The sequence below is a fragment of the Ascaphus truei genome, chromosome 7 (genome assembly GCF_040206685.1).
Source record: "Ascaphus truei isolate aAscTru1 chromosome 7, aAscTru1.hap1, whole genome shotgun sequence".
Taxonomy (NCBI): Eukaryota; Metazoa; Chordata; class Amphibia; order Anura; family Ascaphidae; genus Ascaphus; species Ascaphus truei.
The window spans coordinates 107,922,998-107,938,827 of NC_134489.1; the positions used below are offsets into that span (position 1 = coordinate 107,922,998).

General features: G+C 42.5%; 1 protein-coding gene across 27 annotated transcripts in view; it reads right to left on the bottom strand.

Annotated features, from left to right (window-relative positions):
- The window catches only part of CLASP1 (cytoplasmic linker associated protein 1), a 217,866-nt gene extending 202,228 nt beyond the window's left edge, over nucleotides 1-15,638 (bottom strand). For 23 of the 27 annotated variants that reach the window (XM_075609861.1, XM_075609853.1, XM_075609845.1 and 20 more), the window contains exons 1-2: nucleotides 15,469-15,637; nucleotides 7,509-7,986 (exon numbers count right to left, since the gene is read on the bottom strand). In XM_075609861.1, coding sequence (XP_075465976.1) covers nucleotides 7,509-7,703 — 195 coding nt within the window. In that variant the 5' untranslated portion in view covers nucleotides 7,704-7,986; nucleotides 15,469-15,637. Of the gene's footprint in view, nucleotides 1-7,508; nucleotides 7,987-15,468 lie in introns of all 27 variants that reach the window. The other 4 variants (XM_075609840.1, XM_075609841.1, XM_075609839.1 and 1 more) reach the window with 2 other exon arrangements.
- Nucleotides 15,639-15,830: the final 192 nt, after the last annotated feature.

Below are 15,830 nucleotides of genomic sequence, written 5' to 3' on the forward strand. Positions count from 1 at the left end.
CCTGTTGTGGAATCGCAGTACCATGTGGGGTTAAATGGCTTTTTACAAAAACTGACCCTTCAAATCCATCTCCTCTGGTTAAAGCTCATTATCTTAAGTCTTATTAGCGAATAGATGGAGTGGGCTGGTGGTAATGACCTTCGTGGAACAACCTGTTTCAGTCTGGGGGAAACACGAGGCCCAGGTGCCAAAAATCACTCCATAAACCTTTCAAAGGATTGCTCACCCCAATAACCTGTTCCAATAGTGTTATCACCCCCACACATTATTTCATCTCACAGTCCAATGAAAGCTAAGGGCGCAGTCCCCGTGCCCTATGGTTTCCACTGCCCAGTGTCGTCTCGTTTTCTCACTTATTCCATGGCCACAAAGTGCAGCTCTTTCCCAAATCAAACAATAGGAGAATTAAAGAGCACTTGCAATAATCACTGACAAGTATGCTGCTTCCAATGCAAAAGAACATCTCATTAGTCAGAAAATGAGAGCACTGGTTTGTTCATTCATTTGAAAGCAACCCTGCTAAACACAAGGTCAAACACATGCTGGTAATCACTTTAAATTGGCATTGCTTTAGTATATATATTATACAATACAAGCACATTATGCTGGCAAATAACTCCTTTAGTAAGCTACATTGCTTTTGATACTGGGCACAAGACCAGCAGCTTCCTAGTATGTGAAACAGACATGGCCCTGCGTTACATGCACAGGCCGCGGAATTGCTATTGCTGCAAGATTCTGTACTGTGAATTAATGCTGAATGTCAGGTCTGACGGGGGGGGGGGGGGGAGAGCCGGGACAAGTGTCCGGGGCCCGGAGGCAGTTGGGCCTGGCCAAAGGTCAGGTCCAACTTCTGCGTCCAGCTCCCGGGCCTCTGGTTGCCGGCTCCTGGTTCTCCCCAGCTGCTGCTTGCCTCTTCCCACGCCAGGCCCCTCTCCCGCCGGTGCGTGCCCAGAAGTCAAGCCCACCTTGGGCGGCGGTGGGAGAGGCAGGCAGCAGCTGGGGGGGGGCTAGGGGCGGCAGGATGGGTAGTGGTAATTGTATCTGGGGGTGTGATAGTGTCTCTATTTGGGGGTGCTGTGTGTATTGGGGGGGGGGAGATGTGTGTATGGGGCCAGGGGAAGAGGGGGGATTGAGCAATAGTGGAGGGGGGAGGTGAGAGGAAAGAGGGCCCTGTCCCTGACTGACAATATCACATACTTGAGGGGGCTCGGTGCAGCCCGAAATGTTGCCGTTTCCATTGCTAATCTGCAATAAATCAAGCATGGAAAAATGAAGCCTCTCGTGGCATTTGCTGGATACGCAGTTCTACCGCTGTCGCAATCGTGTCCGTACATCAATCTCACATACTTTCCAAGAAGTGAGAGCAGACAGGGGAGAACAGGGCAGACAAGGGAGAACAGGGCAGACAAGGGAGAACAGGGCAGAGATTCACGTGTCCCAGGGGCAGAGAATCTTCAAAAATGTATGTATGTATGTATATATATATATAAAAAGGAAAAGAGAGAAGAGAGCGCACGCCCATAGCGTATAAAAGTATATTTAATGAAGGGGAGGGGGGAGGGAGGGGTAAAAAACGCACTTACAAGAAGTACAATAAAATCAAGCATATGTGATAATAATCACCACCATCCGGTCTAACTGCAAGCTCTTGGGGCAGTCCCAGGCTCCGTTGGTGAAGGAGCAGCGTCTCAGCAGATTCCAGGACTGATGTAGGTCATCCGGTCAAAATGCAGACTTTGGGGGCATTCCCAGGCTCCGTTGGCAAATGAGCAGCGTACCAGCAGTGTCCCAGGGCTGGTGTGCTGTAAATAGTCCCAGACAAAAGTTCTGTATGGATAGTGCCTGCAGCACTAGCGCTAGGATCAATCCACTCCTGCGCTGGATGTAGACTTGAATGTCAGTGCGTCTGACGTCACGACGCTCCCTGACGCGTTTCGTCAGTCTCGGCTAACTTTTTCAAAGGGATAACGTGAGGGGGGGAGGTCCGGTTTTATATACACACTCCAATAAAGGTAATTGTTGAAAAAACGCCCCTACTCAGCTGCAATCATTATCCGTGCTGCCAACACTATAGAATACATAGTTACATTTAATGCAGATATTTACCCTGAAAGAATTTGGAGGAGATGATAAATTTAACATATCCCATGTCTGGCAAAACATCTCGCTTGGAGCGGGTCTCGTATACTATGGCCGTTTCATAGATGATATCATTATAATTTGGGATGGAGAGGAGTCAGTCCTACACGATATTTTGAGCTCTTTCAGCGACAACTCGTTTGGACTCAAATTCACTTTTGATATCAACAACTTGTCCACTGTCTTTCTGGATCTGGCCCTGAGCATAGACACAGACCTGAATATCATTACCACCACACATTTCAAGTCTGTGTCTGTGAATAGCTACGTCCATGCATCCAGCAACCATCATAAACACTGGCTCAACAATATTCCCTTGGGGCAGTTCCACAGAATTCGTAGGAACTGCACAAGGGATGTTGACTTTGAAAACCAGTCAGTCACACTTGGGAAGAAATTTCTTTCCAAGGGATATGATCCCGTCGTGGTGTCCGACTCTCTCAGCAAGGTGAGTTCCATTGCTAGATCGACTTTACTTGAAAAATCTAAAGACAAACAGAATAAACAACAGAGAGGAAAACGTTCAGGTTATGACACCCCAATAATACATTCAGAGATAGAGAGGTCGACTGTAAGATTTATTACCACCTATAACCAGTCATCCAAATTTATCAATAGGATTTTAAATGATCATTGGTCCATTCTAAAGTGTGATCCTCATCTAGGACCTATCCTGCCGGATAGAGCTACTGTTACATATAGGAAAGCAAGGAGTATAAAAAGCATATTAGCTCCCACTAGGCTTAAATCTTCCTCTATTTGTGATACTGTTAAACAGAAGGGACCATTGGGTAACCATCCCTGTGGCCGCAGTCGATGCATTACGTGCAGGCATCTTTTGAATCAAACTCAAGTTTGTTCTCCAACAAGGGGTACCACGTATGACATCAGTAGCTCTATCACCTGTCTTAGCACTTATGTTGTGTATCTTATACAGTGCGGTTGTAGTCTGAAATATGTTGGACGAACCACCAGGACTCTGGGAACTCGCTTCCTAGAACATAGGAGAAATGTCATTAAGGGTCTGAATAATCACAGTGTCCCTCGACACTTTAAATTATTCCATCAACAGAATCCCAAGACCATGCAAATTATGGGAATAGAGACCATTTCTTCCTGTGTTCTGGGAGGCGACCGGTTCAAGACGCTCTGCAGGCGGGAATCCTATTGGATTCACCAATTGGGCACTCTCAGCCCTGGGGGACTAAACGAATGTTTAGACGTTAGTACTTTAGTTTAGTCTATCCTCGGATGCCTCTTCCTGTTCTCCTCCTCTGCTTCTCCACTTCATCCCTTGTTTGGGTCTCCTCCAGAGGTCCCCCCATTCCCATCCCATTCCTTTCCCTCCCCCTTCTCCCCTCCCCCTTTTCCCCCCCCCCCCTCCCCCCTTTCCCTCCCTCCCCCCCTATTTTGTACCTTCCCTTCCCAGTTCCCACCCTCCTCCCTTCCGTCTAAATTATGGGTATCCATTCATTACACACTATTGTTGATTTATAAAATAGATACTTTAAAATAGGGACACTGGGTCTAATAGATGGTATGAGGAATCTACCCTTATATACATAGCACAACACCATAATAGTACTCTTAAATATATATAATGAATTTATTCATTAGATATTCACTTAAACATGGCCAACTAGGGCCTGGTAGTCACCACATAGAATAAATACAAATAGGTATATAGGATATAGTTTATAGTACACATAACTTATTTACATACACAACACTTGGTTCACTATATCACACTGTAGCACATATTTATAGATTTACCTTCCGGGCCCCAGCTTTGTTTGTGGCATATAGACTCCAGTTACATAGTCTCCTTTTGAGTTTAGGCTTTCATTTGTATGAACATTTAAATTCAAAAATTTATTTTTATTAAAATTTATTTTTATTTTTATTTTTATATTTCATTTTTAATTTTTCATCCATATATTTTTTTATTATATTTATATTTAAATTCATTTTGTCCTTGGTCCAACCATATGGGATCATAAGAATTGATATTTGATTTAGGCACTCATCAGGGTGCAATATTTAATACTTGTTATATTTTGGTTGCACATATATTAATAAGTTTATAATGTCATATGATCTCTTTTTCTATCATCAATATCTAAGTATTATACTCCAAACTGGCTTATGTGTGATCATCCCTCTATCTACAGGTGGGATCTAGATATGTATCATCATTTCACAATGCTGAGTTATTGCAATGTATCCCATAGTTAATATTGATGGGGTTTGATCCACATACAAGACTAGTATTTTCAATTTTGGTTTGAACCCTAGAGAACGATGCTGTTTTATATTGTTGTTTTATAATTGGTTACTGATAACTATTTTATATCAAATATATGTTTAACTGTGTGTTAATTGTAAATGTATATTTAGCAATATGATAGACATTGTATTGTATGTATATGTTAAATTTATCATCTCCTCCAAATTCTTTCAGGGTAAATATCTGCATTAAATGTAACTATGTATTCTATAGTGTTGGCAGCACGGATAATGATTGCAGCTGAGTAGGGGCGTTTTTTCAACAATTACCTTTATTGGAGTGTGTATATAAAACCGGACCTCCCCCCCTCACGTTATCCCTTTGAAAAAGTTAGCCGAGACTGACGAAACGCGTCAGGGAGCGTCGTGACGTCAGACGCACTGACATTCAAGTCTACATCCAGCGCAGGAGTGGATTGATCCTAGCGCTAGTGCTGCAGGCACTATCCATACAGAACTTTTGTCTGGGACTATTTACAGCACACCAGCCCTGGGACACTGCTGGTACGCTGCTCATTTGCCAACGGAGCCTGGGAATGCCCCCAAAGTCTGCATTTTGACCGGATGACCTACATCAGTCCTGGAATCTGCTGAGACGCTGCTCCTTCACCAACGGAGCCTGGGACTGCCCCAAGAGCTTGCAGTTAGACCGGATGGTGGTGATTATTATCACATATGCTTGATTTTATTGTACTTCTTGTAAGTGCGTTTTTTACCCCTCCCTCCCCCCCTTCATTAAATATACTTTTATACGCTATGGGCGTGCGCTCTCTTCTCTCTTTTCCTTTTTAGATATCCTGTGGACGTGGTAGATCCACATTGAGAGCTGCCGGAGACCCTACATACCAGCACCCATATTCATCATCGGAACTATCTGAGGACTGGTTTATCCTTTCAATTGCTTTTTTTCCATGTGTATATGTTTTATGTTTGTAATGGGCCTATCTTATGGTTATAGGTCTGTATACCTACACATTATTGTTTAGATCATTAGGTTATACAATAGATATATTTTTACATAGACATACATAGTTCATTTATTCCTGTAAGGCGCAGCTTTTTTCCTTCTGTATATATATATATATATATATGAACTGGAACTGTTAATTGTGGATGTGCAGGAAAAAAAACCTTGATATAAACTTTATATATATACGCCTCCAAAAATGTAACATAAGATACAGAGTTGTGTACACTATTGGTAAAAGCTGCCAAAACACAGTTTTTGCGAAGAATATCCCCATGCAGTCAGTACATCCCTGAATGTTTTTGAGCTGAAGTACATTAAAAAAAAAATAATCTTGGAGGACACTTGGTAAATCTTTTGCAGATTGTGGTCAAACTTTTCTGTGGCAACGATACATCGTAACATGACCAGCAAACATGGCAACGATACATCGTAACAGGACCAGCAAACATGGCAACGATACATCGTAACAGGACAAGCAAACATGGCAACGATACATCGTAACAGGTCCAGCAAACATGGCAACGATACATCGTAACAGGACCAGCAAACATTGCAACGATACATCGTAACAGGACCAGCAAACATTGCAACGATACATCGTAACAGGACCAGCAAACATTGCAACGATACATCGTAACAGGACCAGCAAACATTGCAACGATACATCGTAACAGGACCAGCAAACATTGCAACGATACATCGTAACAGGACCAGCAAACATTGCAACGATACATCGTAACAGGACCAGCAAACATTGCAACGATACATCGTAACAGGACCAGCAAACATTGCAACGATACATCGTAACAGGACCAGCAAACATTGCAACGATACATCGTGACAGGACCAGCAAACATTGCAACGATACATCGTGACAGGACCAGCAAACATTGCAACGATACATCGTAACAGGACCAGCAAACATTGCAACGATACATCGTAACAGGACCAGCAAACATTGCAAGGAGGCCAGGATGTTCTGGCTTTAAAATGGCACAGAATATTTGGCGTGAAAATCATGCTTAGAGCAACGCAACTAGGGAGAGGCCATTTTTATTTAATCATTTTAGAATTGCAACCATATAAAACTGCATTATGCAAGACACACACACACGCGCGGCAGCGCCAGTATAACCAGCCTCGCACTGAAGAGACCCAAAAGGTGGAAACAGCTGTCTGTGAATGGGTTGTACTGGCTGTGCTGAAAAGCTTTGTAACGAAGCAGGCATAAGCTTATAGGGGTCCATGATTTGAAGTAAAACGTGACACACTGTGCTCATTTGCATGTAATTTCCCAGAATCCCTGGCTGCAGTGTTAGCACTGTATGCTAAAAGATAATTGTAAAAGACCAAGTTGCAGACCTGTCTGACACATGTGAACCTGCTCAAGCTATATTTTTATTTACATTTCAATAACAAATCTCAGAATTTGATGTGGGTATTTTGTATCTGTCTTTCAGAATCAAGAATGCATTCTTCTCCAACTATAACAAATGAGTAATATAGAACATTTGTGTTTATTACACTTATTCTATGAACCCAACCCCACAAACAGAAACGACATGTGTAAAAATAAAGCAGCACTTCGTAGCTTCACAATGTCTACTATTGGAAAACGTTGCGAAATGTAAAACCTAAAAACAATTATTGAATCACCTACCCCCCCCCCCCCATAAAATTGGGGTTCATGAAATCCCCATTGTCAAATGATCCAGCAATAGAGAAATATCAAGACAGGAAGCTTAACAGTACACGTGGAAACTAAACAATCACATTTACTTTAAAAATAATCTTGAAAAGAAATCATGGTGATTTGAGAGATCCTGTATTTTAATTGACATTGATATCCAACCATGGCGTGTGTACTGTAGAACAGGGGCGGCCAACTCCAGTCAAAGGCCACAAACCGGTCAGGTTTTCAAGTTATCCCTGCTTCAGCGCAGGTGGCTCAGTCAATGACAGCCACCTGTGCCGACGCAGGGGTATCGTGAAAACCTGACCGGGAGTTGGTCGCCCCTGATGTGGAATGACCACAATTCGCCCTCCCATTATCTTCCGAACGTGAAATCATTTGACGTTTGGCTAGTAACGATAAGATGCTCGGTCATACCTTGTAATGGCTAGAATTCACCCAGGATGTGGCAATCCCATCAACCATCCTATCAAGCTGAGTCTGGTCCTGCTCAAGGTCTACAGACTTCTGCTTATCCGACAGGTAATCTATCATGTCTGGTCCCGCCTGAAGTCTCTTCCCAACATCCTTCTGTTGTATCACAGTTAACCAGTAATCCATTCCTTGCTCCATGGCTAGGGGGTGGACCAGCACCAACTAGGAGAGGAGCAAATCTAGAGGGCGATAGGTCACAAATTCCTTCGGTGAATTTATCCTTGTGGTCTTCTCTTGTTGGAGAAAAGCTGGAGAGGGCTTGGCCTTCAAAGATACAATCTTGAGAATGACAGCAATTTACCATGTGTCTGATGAGCAGCTGGTGGGATATTAAAAGTCTAATTTAAATACACAGCAAATAGGCGGGAGGCCTTGTAATGTTAAGCCACTGGTCCAGGGGTACATCGTTCTGCAGAGCGCCCTAAAGGGAAAGAAACATCATTATTAAAGGGTTTAAACTTTTTCACTGCTTGTGTAGCTGGTCCCTGTGGCAGCCACAGGGTTAAACCACCCCCATATTGGAAGAGCCAGAATCATAATCCACAACTGGTCATTCAGCATAAGAGGTTAACTTGCAAGCAAAGTTTAAAGGGGCAATCCCTGCTAAAACCAAAGTGACCTAGCTCCAGTGACAGGTTTCTGTGGTCTCACCTGGGTGCTTGATCACCTTTTTACCCAAATCTGACACCTACAAGTATTTGTATTTATTTTGTTAAAGTGACACATGGGAGGGGTTTGATTTCCTCTGGCGCCTCCCTTTTGTGTGATCAGCAACTACAGCCAGTCCCCTCTCCCCTTATCTTTATCAGTTCTCTGATAAGGACAGGGATGGGATAAGGGGAAAGAAAACACTTGATTGATAAACACTTCCAAATTCAGAGGCCTCCTAAGAATTTCAACTGGCCGAGCACTGTATGCGAGACTGCACCCTTTAAGGAGCAATCCCCCCCTGACTGATCTCTCCCCCCTTTCCCCTCTTGTTTGTACAGGATTGCAACTGAGGCGTCCTGATGAACTGAAAACCACTATTATCAACACTCCTGGTTTCCGAGATACCAGAACTACTTTCCGTTTTTTAAAGGCAAATTAAATGGAGGTCCAACAGAAAGCTGCAATGGATGACGTGGCAGCCATTTTGTTTCCCCTGGAGGGAGATTTCAACCAGGTAAGTATTTTGGGAGCTACATATACACGTATGTGTGTATGTGTGTATGTGTGTATGTGTGTGTGTGTGTGTGTGTGTGTGTTATAAATAAATAAGTTAATAAATTATTTATTAATTGTATACACACACACACACACACTTCAGCGGCGCAAATTCATTATTTTCCTCATCTTCCCACCTGTCGGCCGGTTCCACGCACACTGCAAGCGGTCCTATTATAGAATGGCTGACTAACCTCAGCAAACAATACCTGCCACACGCGCTCACCGCGCAGCAAGCGCACGCATTATAGAACAGCCCTTAGGGAATGGCACAAACAAGCCGAGATCTTCCCAACCTGATATTGTGTTTCACGCGGAACACTACCAATCCAATAGAACAAATATTATTCATGAGAAGAGACATTTCCTTGTATTAAAAAGCACAATATATAGAAACAGAATGGTACGGCAGATGAGAACCACTCTGCCTATCGTCCGCTCTACTGTAAACCCTCAGACCCCATCTGATCCCCAGCTTTCTTTTATATTTAGGAGCGCCTTATGTATACCCCAAACATGTTTGAATTCCAATACTGTACTAGCCCCTGCCACCTAAAAAAGTTAACACATAACAGACTTTGTAGATAAATGGTACAAATTATATCTTATTAGAACAAATATTAACCTGATGATGCCCTTTCACCCTATTGCAATCCAAAAACACATTCAAAGCTAAAAGGCTTATACATAGCCCAATTATTTCATGCAAATATTTCGTATTTTGCCTGCAAGTTTAACGTCTCTGCCATGATTACAGCACGTGCAATGCTTACTGGGACTGACCAATATAAATGGCATTAAGAACATGTTCATCCACAGAAAGAATACATATAAATATATAAAATTAAGCAGGAAGAAATTCTCCCTGCCTATTTATTACTTGCAATTCATTTGTTTTAGTTCATAATACTATTTTGAAACGAAACAGGATATTTAGATAGATAAATACCTTCACCTAACTGACACTTGCAGTGAGCTACAAAAGCTACAAAAACCTGCCCAGAGTCCCCACATTTGAAATGCGGCATGAGCTTTGTTGCCAAAACTGAAAGGCATGTGAGGGGTACAGGTTATTTAAAGCAGGGGTGGCCAACAAGTCATATTTTCAGGATAGCCCTGCTTCAGCAGAGAAGGGTATCCTGAAAACCTGACCTGTTGGTGGCCCTTGAGGACTAGAGGTGGTCACTCCTGATTTAAAGGGTCTTGTTAACCTCTTCAGTACCAGTGGGGAGTGCAACGCATTGCAAAGCAGGGTGTTAGAGCCGCGCCTCAGGCAGTGCCAGTGTTGATAAACCACCCAATCTGCATGATGCACCAATGATTGCTGCGACTGTGGTAGGCCTCTCTCTGGTGCTGCACATTCAAGCCATATTACCAGCAGGACTCAGTCACAAAAAGCTGCTTATTGGTTTAATAAGAGATTAACCCAGGAAGTGGTTTCACAGGGTTAGGAAGCAGGATAAGATAAAGTCAATATTTCCAACATTGATCTTTTCTTCTGACTGGATTATTTTGTGAAAAAATACAACTGAATTGGACTAGAAAAGCCCAGCAAGCACTAAAATGAGGGATGTTTTACTGTCATTGTGAATTGTTTGCTTTCTTTCCTGTAATATGTTTATTAAATGATTAATAAGCTGAAAACTTGTTTTCAGGAAATGAATGAAAAAAAAAAACACAATATAAAGATGTTTGAAATATAACTGGAGGGTCTTTTTACCATTTGCATTGTACAGAACACTCCTGTTTCATACATTTAAAGAATGTGTTTCTGGTTTAAAAGAAAGGAAATCAAGAGGAGTACATCCTCTGAATGGCTGATCAGAAACCCAACTGGTGAAGCTTTCAGATACCGGGCCTGGAGGCTTTGTATCAGGGGGAGACTAGGTGAAGTCATCTTCTCACAGGGCGGATCCACACAGCTAAATTTGTTTATAAAAGAACAAAGGCAGTAAAAGCATTTCTCAATGAAATGCATGCAAACTGTTTCTGGACAAGGACTCGTAATTACATCATTTATTTACATGTGAATGATCAATTACTTTCACTGGGCCATGCAGATATTAATGATAAATAATCTGATGTAGCCATCAGTGAAGATGTCACGTGACACTCAACAAGATCACCAAACCACGCTTAACCATCCACAACAAATGTGCACACACTTAATAAAAGATTGAACGTTCTAATTATTGAGGAATAATTGGGAGATAGTGTGATTGCCACATCACTGCAACAAAAGGGTGATGTGAAGCCATGATACTTTTGATGTTATACAAATGGAAACATTTATGAACCCTTATGCTACTGGTGGAGCTGGAAATGCCATGGTAAGAAAAACTGAGCAGGTAGCGCTGACTAGATAAATAAACAAAAACACAATGTAAAACCTTAAATGGGGATATTGTCCACATGAAAGGGGCTGCCTGAAATACAACAACTGACCCCCTGGTCAGGATGATAGCAAAAAAACAGGAATGCGTATTTATAAGGCGCCTTGATGGTAAAAGGACATATATCTCAAACCAGTTGGATTGCCAGGGATAGGCAGTTGGGATAGGATTGCCAGGGATAGGCAGTTGGGATAGGATTGCAAGGGATAGGCAGTTGCCTATGGAAATGCCATGGTGCTACATCTTCTCCCTCATCTGAATTCCTGGTCTATTAGATTAGCCAAAGTGATGCCAATATCTAACCTCAGGCAGATTTTTAGAATCTTGTTTTGCAAACATCTTAAACTTCCATCCGCATAATGAATCTTTACTGGTGAATCATCTTTGCAGTATGTGGGCTTTACACTAACCTATGAAAACGTAGCCAGGAAAATGCAATGAAGCCACAGTAGTGTCCATGCCAGGGTATACAGCAGCACACTTACTGACAGGCAGAAGCACATCTCCCTATTCCAGGCGTTCCTTAAAGAATAGCAAAGCCATTTTCTCTTTCTACATAGTATAATACAGTTGTTTTAAGTAGAAATCAAAGAAAGCAATGTATAAAAAAATGGAAACATGAATATATTGGTCAATAAAGGCTTTCACAAAATACTAAATACGTGTAGTTCATCGCATTGCAAGCCCAGGTAACCCCGGAACTCTGCTTCCTTCCCCTGGGGTCACTGTGCAAAACAAAACATACTTCCTAAATAGGGAAAATATCTGTTCCTGCAGCGACATTTTATAAGTTACACGAGTGCCACTTTCAGCATTTTACTTCTGACATGGCTTAAAGCCCAAATTAAGTCACATACTGCTGAAGTAAACACCCAGCAAGTTTACCTGGCGTATGGGAAAAGTTCCAAGACGGAAAATACTGATCAACGTATTTAGTTCCTGTTAAAGGCTTCAACCTAAGCATTGAAAGCAGCTACGCTGAACGCCAACCTTTCCCAACGCTCAGTAAATGCATCCGCTTTCTGTCACTGATGTTGACACGGAGTACGGAGTCTTTACACACGGCTTTCACTGTTTATTACTAGCAAATAAACATCCCAACTTATTTTGATAAAGTATTTTCTAGGCGTACCAGAATAATAGGAAATGTAAAATGTCAGAAGAGCAACATGCAGCCTAAAGGAGACGATGGTAAGGTACTATGAAGTAACACGCTACATTATTACAGATCAATCAGCTTTACATGTAAACTTCTTCCATGGCACCCAAATTACTTTGGTGTTACAAAAAGTGAAGAAGTATTGTGTGTGGTGCACAACTACAAGGACAGGTCGGATGGCAATAAAAATAATGTTTAATCAAGCTGCATTAAAGAACGGGGAGGAGTACAACCCTCCTACGCGTTTCGTGCTGTTCGCACTTTATCAAGGACCTGCATGGTTACCTCTGTATATATGAATGGATATAAAGTGACACAGCATTTGAGCTCCTACAACACCCCATATATAGTGTTACAAAAAGGTTAAGCTCCTGCCTAGACTGCAGCCTCAGGATACACACTTTATTATCTTGTCAAACGTTTCTGGCAGGTGAGAATCGTCTGGAAGAGAGGAATTTATCAACAATCCAGCATTTCTGTGCAACATGACTTTTTTGGCTTGACAATGATAGAGAGTTTAACGTAATGTATAAGCATCATAATATATGGGTCAGAATCTGAGATCCTGTGTTATGTTATGGCTGGCATGGAAGGCTACATGAAGCAGCATGTGAGAAGTTCACTGTAACCTCCTCCCCTTTTTTTCCCCCTTCTTCTTAGGCTAAGGCCTACAGCCTTCGCGGAGGCGAGCTAAGGCTGTGACATCACCCGCGTGAAGCGGGTGCATTTTCTGTCCATGGTAGATGCGCCGTGGGAGGCGTGACTAGGAGCATCACGGAGCTGGTTCACCCTCATTGGGCGAACCACTCACGTGGCCTGCCCGTCACGCTGAGAAATCAGTTTCAAATGATTTCTTGAGCAACGCCTGTCCCCTCCTGCTGCCGCATCCACCCACGCGGTCTATGGGCGCGATCAATGCCTTTAGGCAATGTGATTGCGCTCCGCGCGGTCTGCAACACCATGGATTTATTTGTATATGTAACGCATGTAGTAATATATAACTACAGTAAAAAACGGCAAATCTGTCAAAAATGTGATTGTGTGCCTACCTACATGGCGTTCTCCAACTCTGTGCTGCAGCCAGTGACATGCTGCAGCCGATATGTAACATTATATTACTAAGTATACCCCATTATTGCTACAGATTACAGAGTAGACAGTCTGCTGTTTGTAACACAGCAACAACTCTATTTGTGATACTTTGTTGTCAAAGGGCAGAGCTCAAAAAAGGTGTGCGAGTGCCTGTTTCAAAAGAGGAAGTTTATATGACTTTCTAAATAGTTCCTGTAGCAACCAAAGAATGATTACCACATTTAAAAAAATGCAGAACGAATTATCCAATACTACAGAACTGATTTATTTTAAAATCTATAGGGTTTTTCATGTTTTGCAGCTTTAAATCCCTTAGCTGCCATTTAGGAGGCTGAGCTAATTTGGTTTACAACACTTCTCTGAATATTATCTCCTTAAGAATTGTACAGTGAAGTATGGTACTAGAATGAAAAACACATTCAATAAAGGAAATGTATTAAGAAATGTTTTTTTAACCTGCACCAATGACACTAATCAGTCAGTTATGTTCCTACTGAGCTACATATTTTTCAACGGCATAGTGTGAAAATGTCCACACCCAAAAATCTGAAACATGTATTAAGCCCTGGTACAATGACAATGCTCCTCTTTGTGACAAGAGGTGTAGCAATAAAGTGATCTGCACACACTGCACCGCAGATCTATACATTTCCATTCCTCATTCATGAGACAAAAATGCTTTCATGTTCTCATGACAATTTTGGATAGTTTATCACATTATAATGTTACAGCAGCTATCTTTGCTTACTGATGTGTTTATTGCGGAGTACATATGTTGTTCATTTTCAATTCTGCACTTGCACACTGAAGTTACTTTTCCCTAAATATCTTATGGACAGGGAGTTTAAAATGGCTGTTGCCATTCACACAAAATAAGCAAAAATGATTTTCATGATAACCTCTGCTGAAAGCTCAATCAAAAACAGGCCAGAACACCAATAGTGCAGTGTTAGAAAGGGAGGAATCACACGCTATCAGGGTATTTCACATCTATTGAAATGATAGCATAATAACCCATGACATCATGCTATTTAATCTATAATAACCTCTTGGCAGGCAACAGCAGGATTGCATTTAGTTTAACAAAATAGACCTTAATATTTCTCTCTACTAATCTGAAGACTCCAGTTTCCCCTTCATTGCTCAGCTGTAAGACTTCACATCTGCCCTGAGCTGCAGAACCACCCTGTCTCATTCGCAATGTGCCCCAAAGCAACTATAAATTTAAATACACAAATTATGTGCCACAATAATGTCACTGGTAAACGGTGTGACCTAACAAATAAGCACCATGCAGTTTGAGAGAGAAATCAGCGGTCTGTTTAAATTCTCTTACTAATAAGGATGGATTTCCCCTTCTTAATGCAGAGCTATGACTTCAAATGAAAATGTAGCCAAACCCAGCAACAAAAATCACATTCAACTGCTTTGATCCACATACATTTTCCTAAAAAAATATCTTCAAGGCATTAACATTTATGCATACATATTTATTTCTATATGTACACTGCACACGTTTATGAGATATATATATATATATATATATATATATATATATACACACACACACACACACACACGTGTGTATTGTTTAAACAATACAAAACTCTGATAATATTAAAGGTGTAAGTCACTATGTGGGTGCAGTTGCATGTGGGCTTGCCAGGCATCCATGGGTTCAGCTAAACACACAGGTACAATATAAATCATACCCATGGAGAAATGAACCTGCAGGTCTGCCCGGCAGTGCTATTGATTTGGTATTGATTTGGTATTGGATAAACGTGTGTTCACAGCTTTAAAATATCTGTATTAATTAACCCAATCAATGGGTGGGCCTGTCATAATAAATAGCAGCCTCTGCTCTGGCTCACACAGGCGCAGACAGGGTCCCCTGTGCATGCACACCGGCCCCACACAGACCCGCCTCTATGCTGTTGTATAATGACAGTGCAGGCCCCCGTGGGGTGGGGAGGCCCCCGTGGGATGGCCCCGCGGGGTGTGGAGGACCCCGAGTCTGCACTGAAGGCTCAGGCCCGGCAGGATGCCTTACCTAGGAGAGGCCGCTGGGCCCGTGAGGAGGTAGGCCGCACCCCGGATTACCGCTGCCGGCTGCTCTCCTGCTCCTGCAGCAGCGGCCGCCGCATCGCCCTGTCCGGCTGTGTGTCCGGCGGTGTGTCCGTCTCCTCCTCCTGCAGCTGCTGAATGGAGCTGGCAATGCGCATGCGCCAAAATCTCACCATAGAGGGCACGAACCAGACAGGGCGGTCACCAGGGAAACCGGCGCCATCTTTTGCAGGCGGAAGCGCCTTGGGCGGCCATCTTTGATGAGGGCAAAATATCTATATTATACAAGGAAACAAAAGGATGCTGAGGGTGCTGTGAGGGCAGGGAAGGGACAGCACACATTCAGTG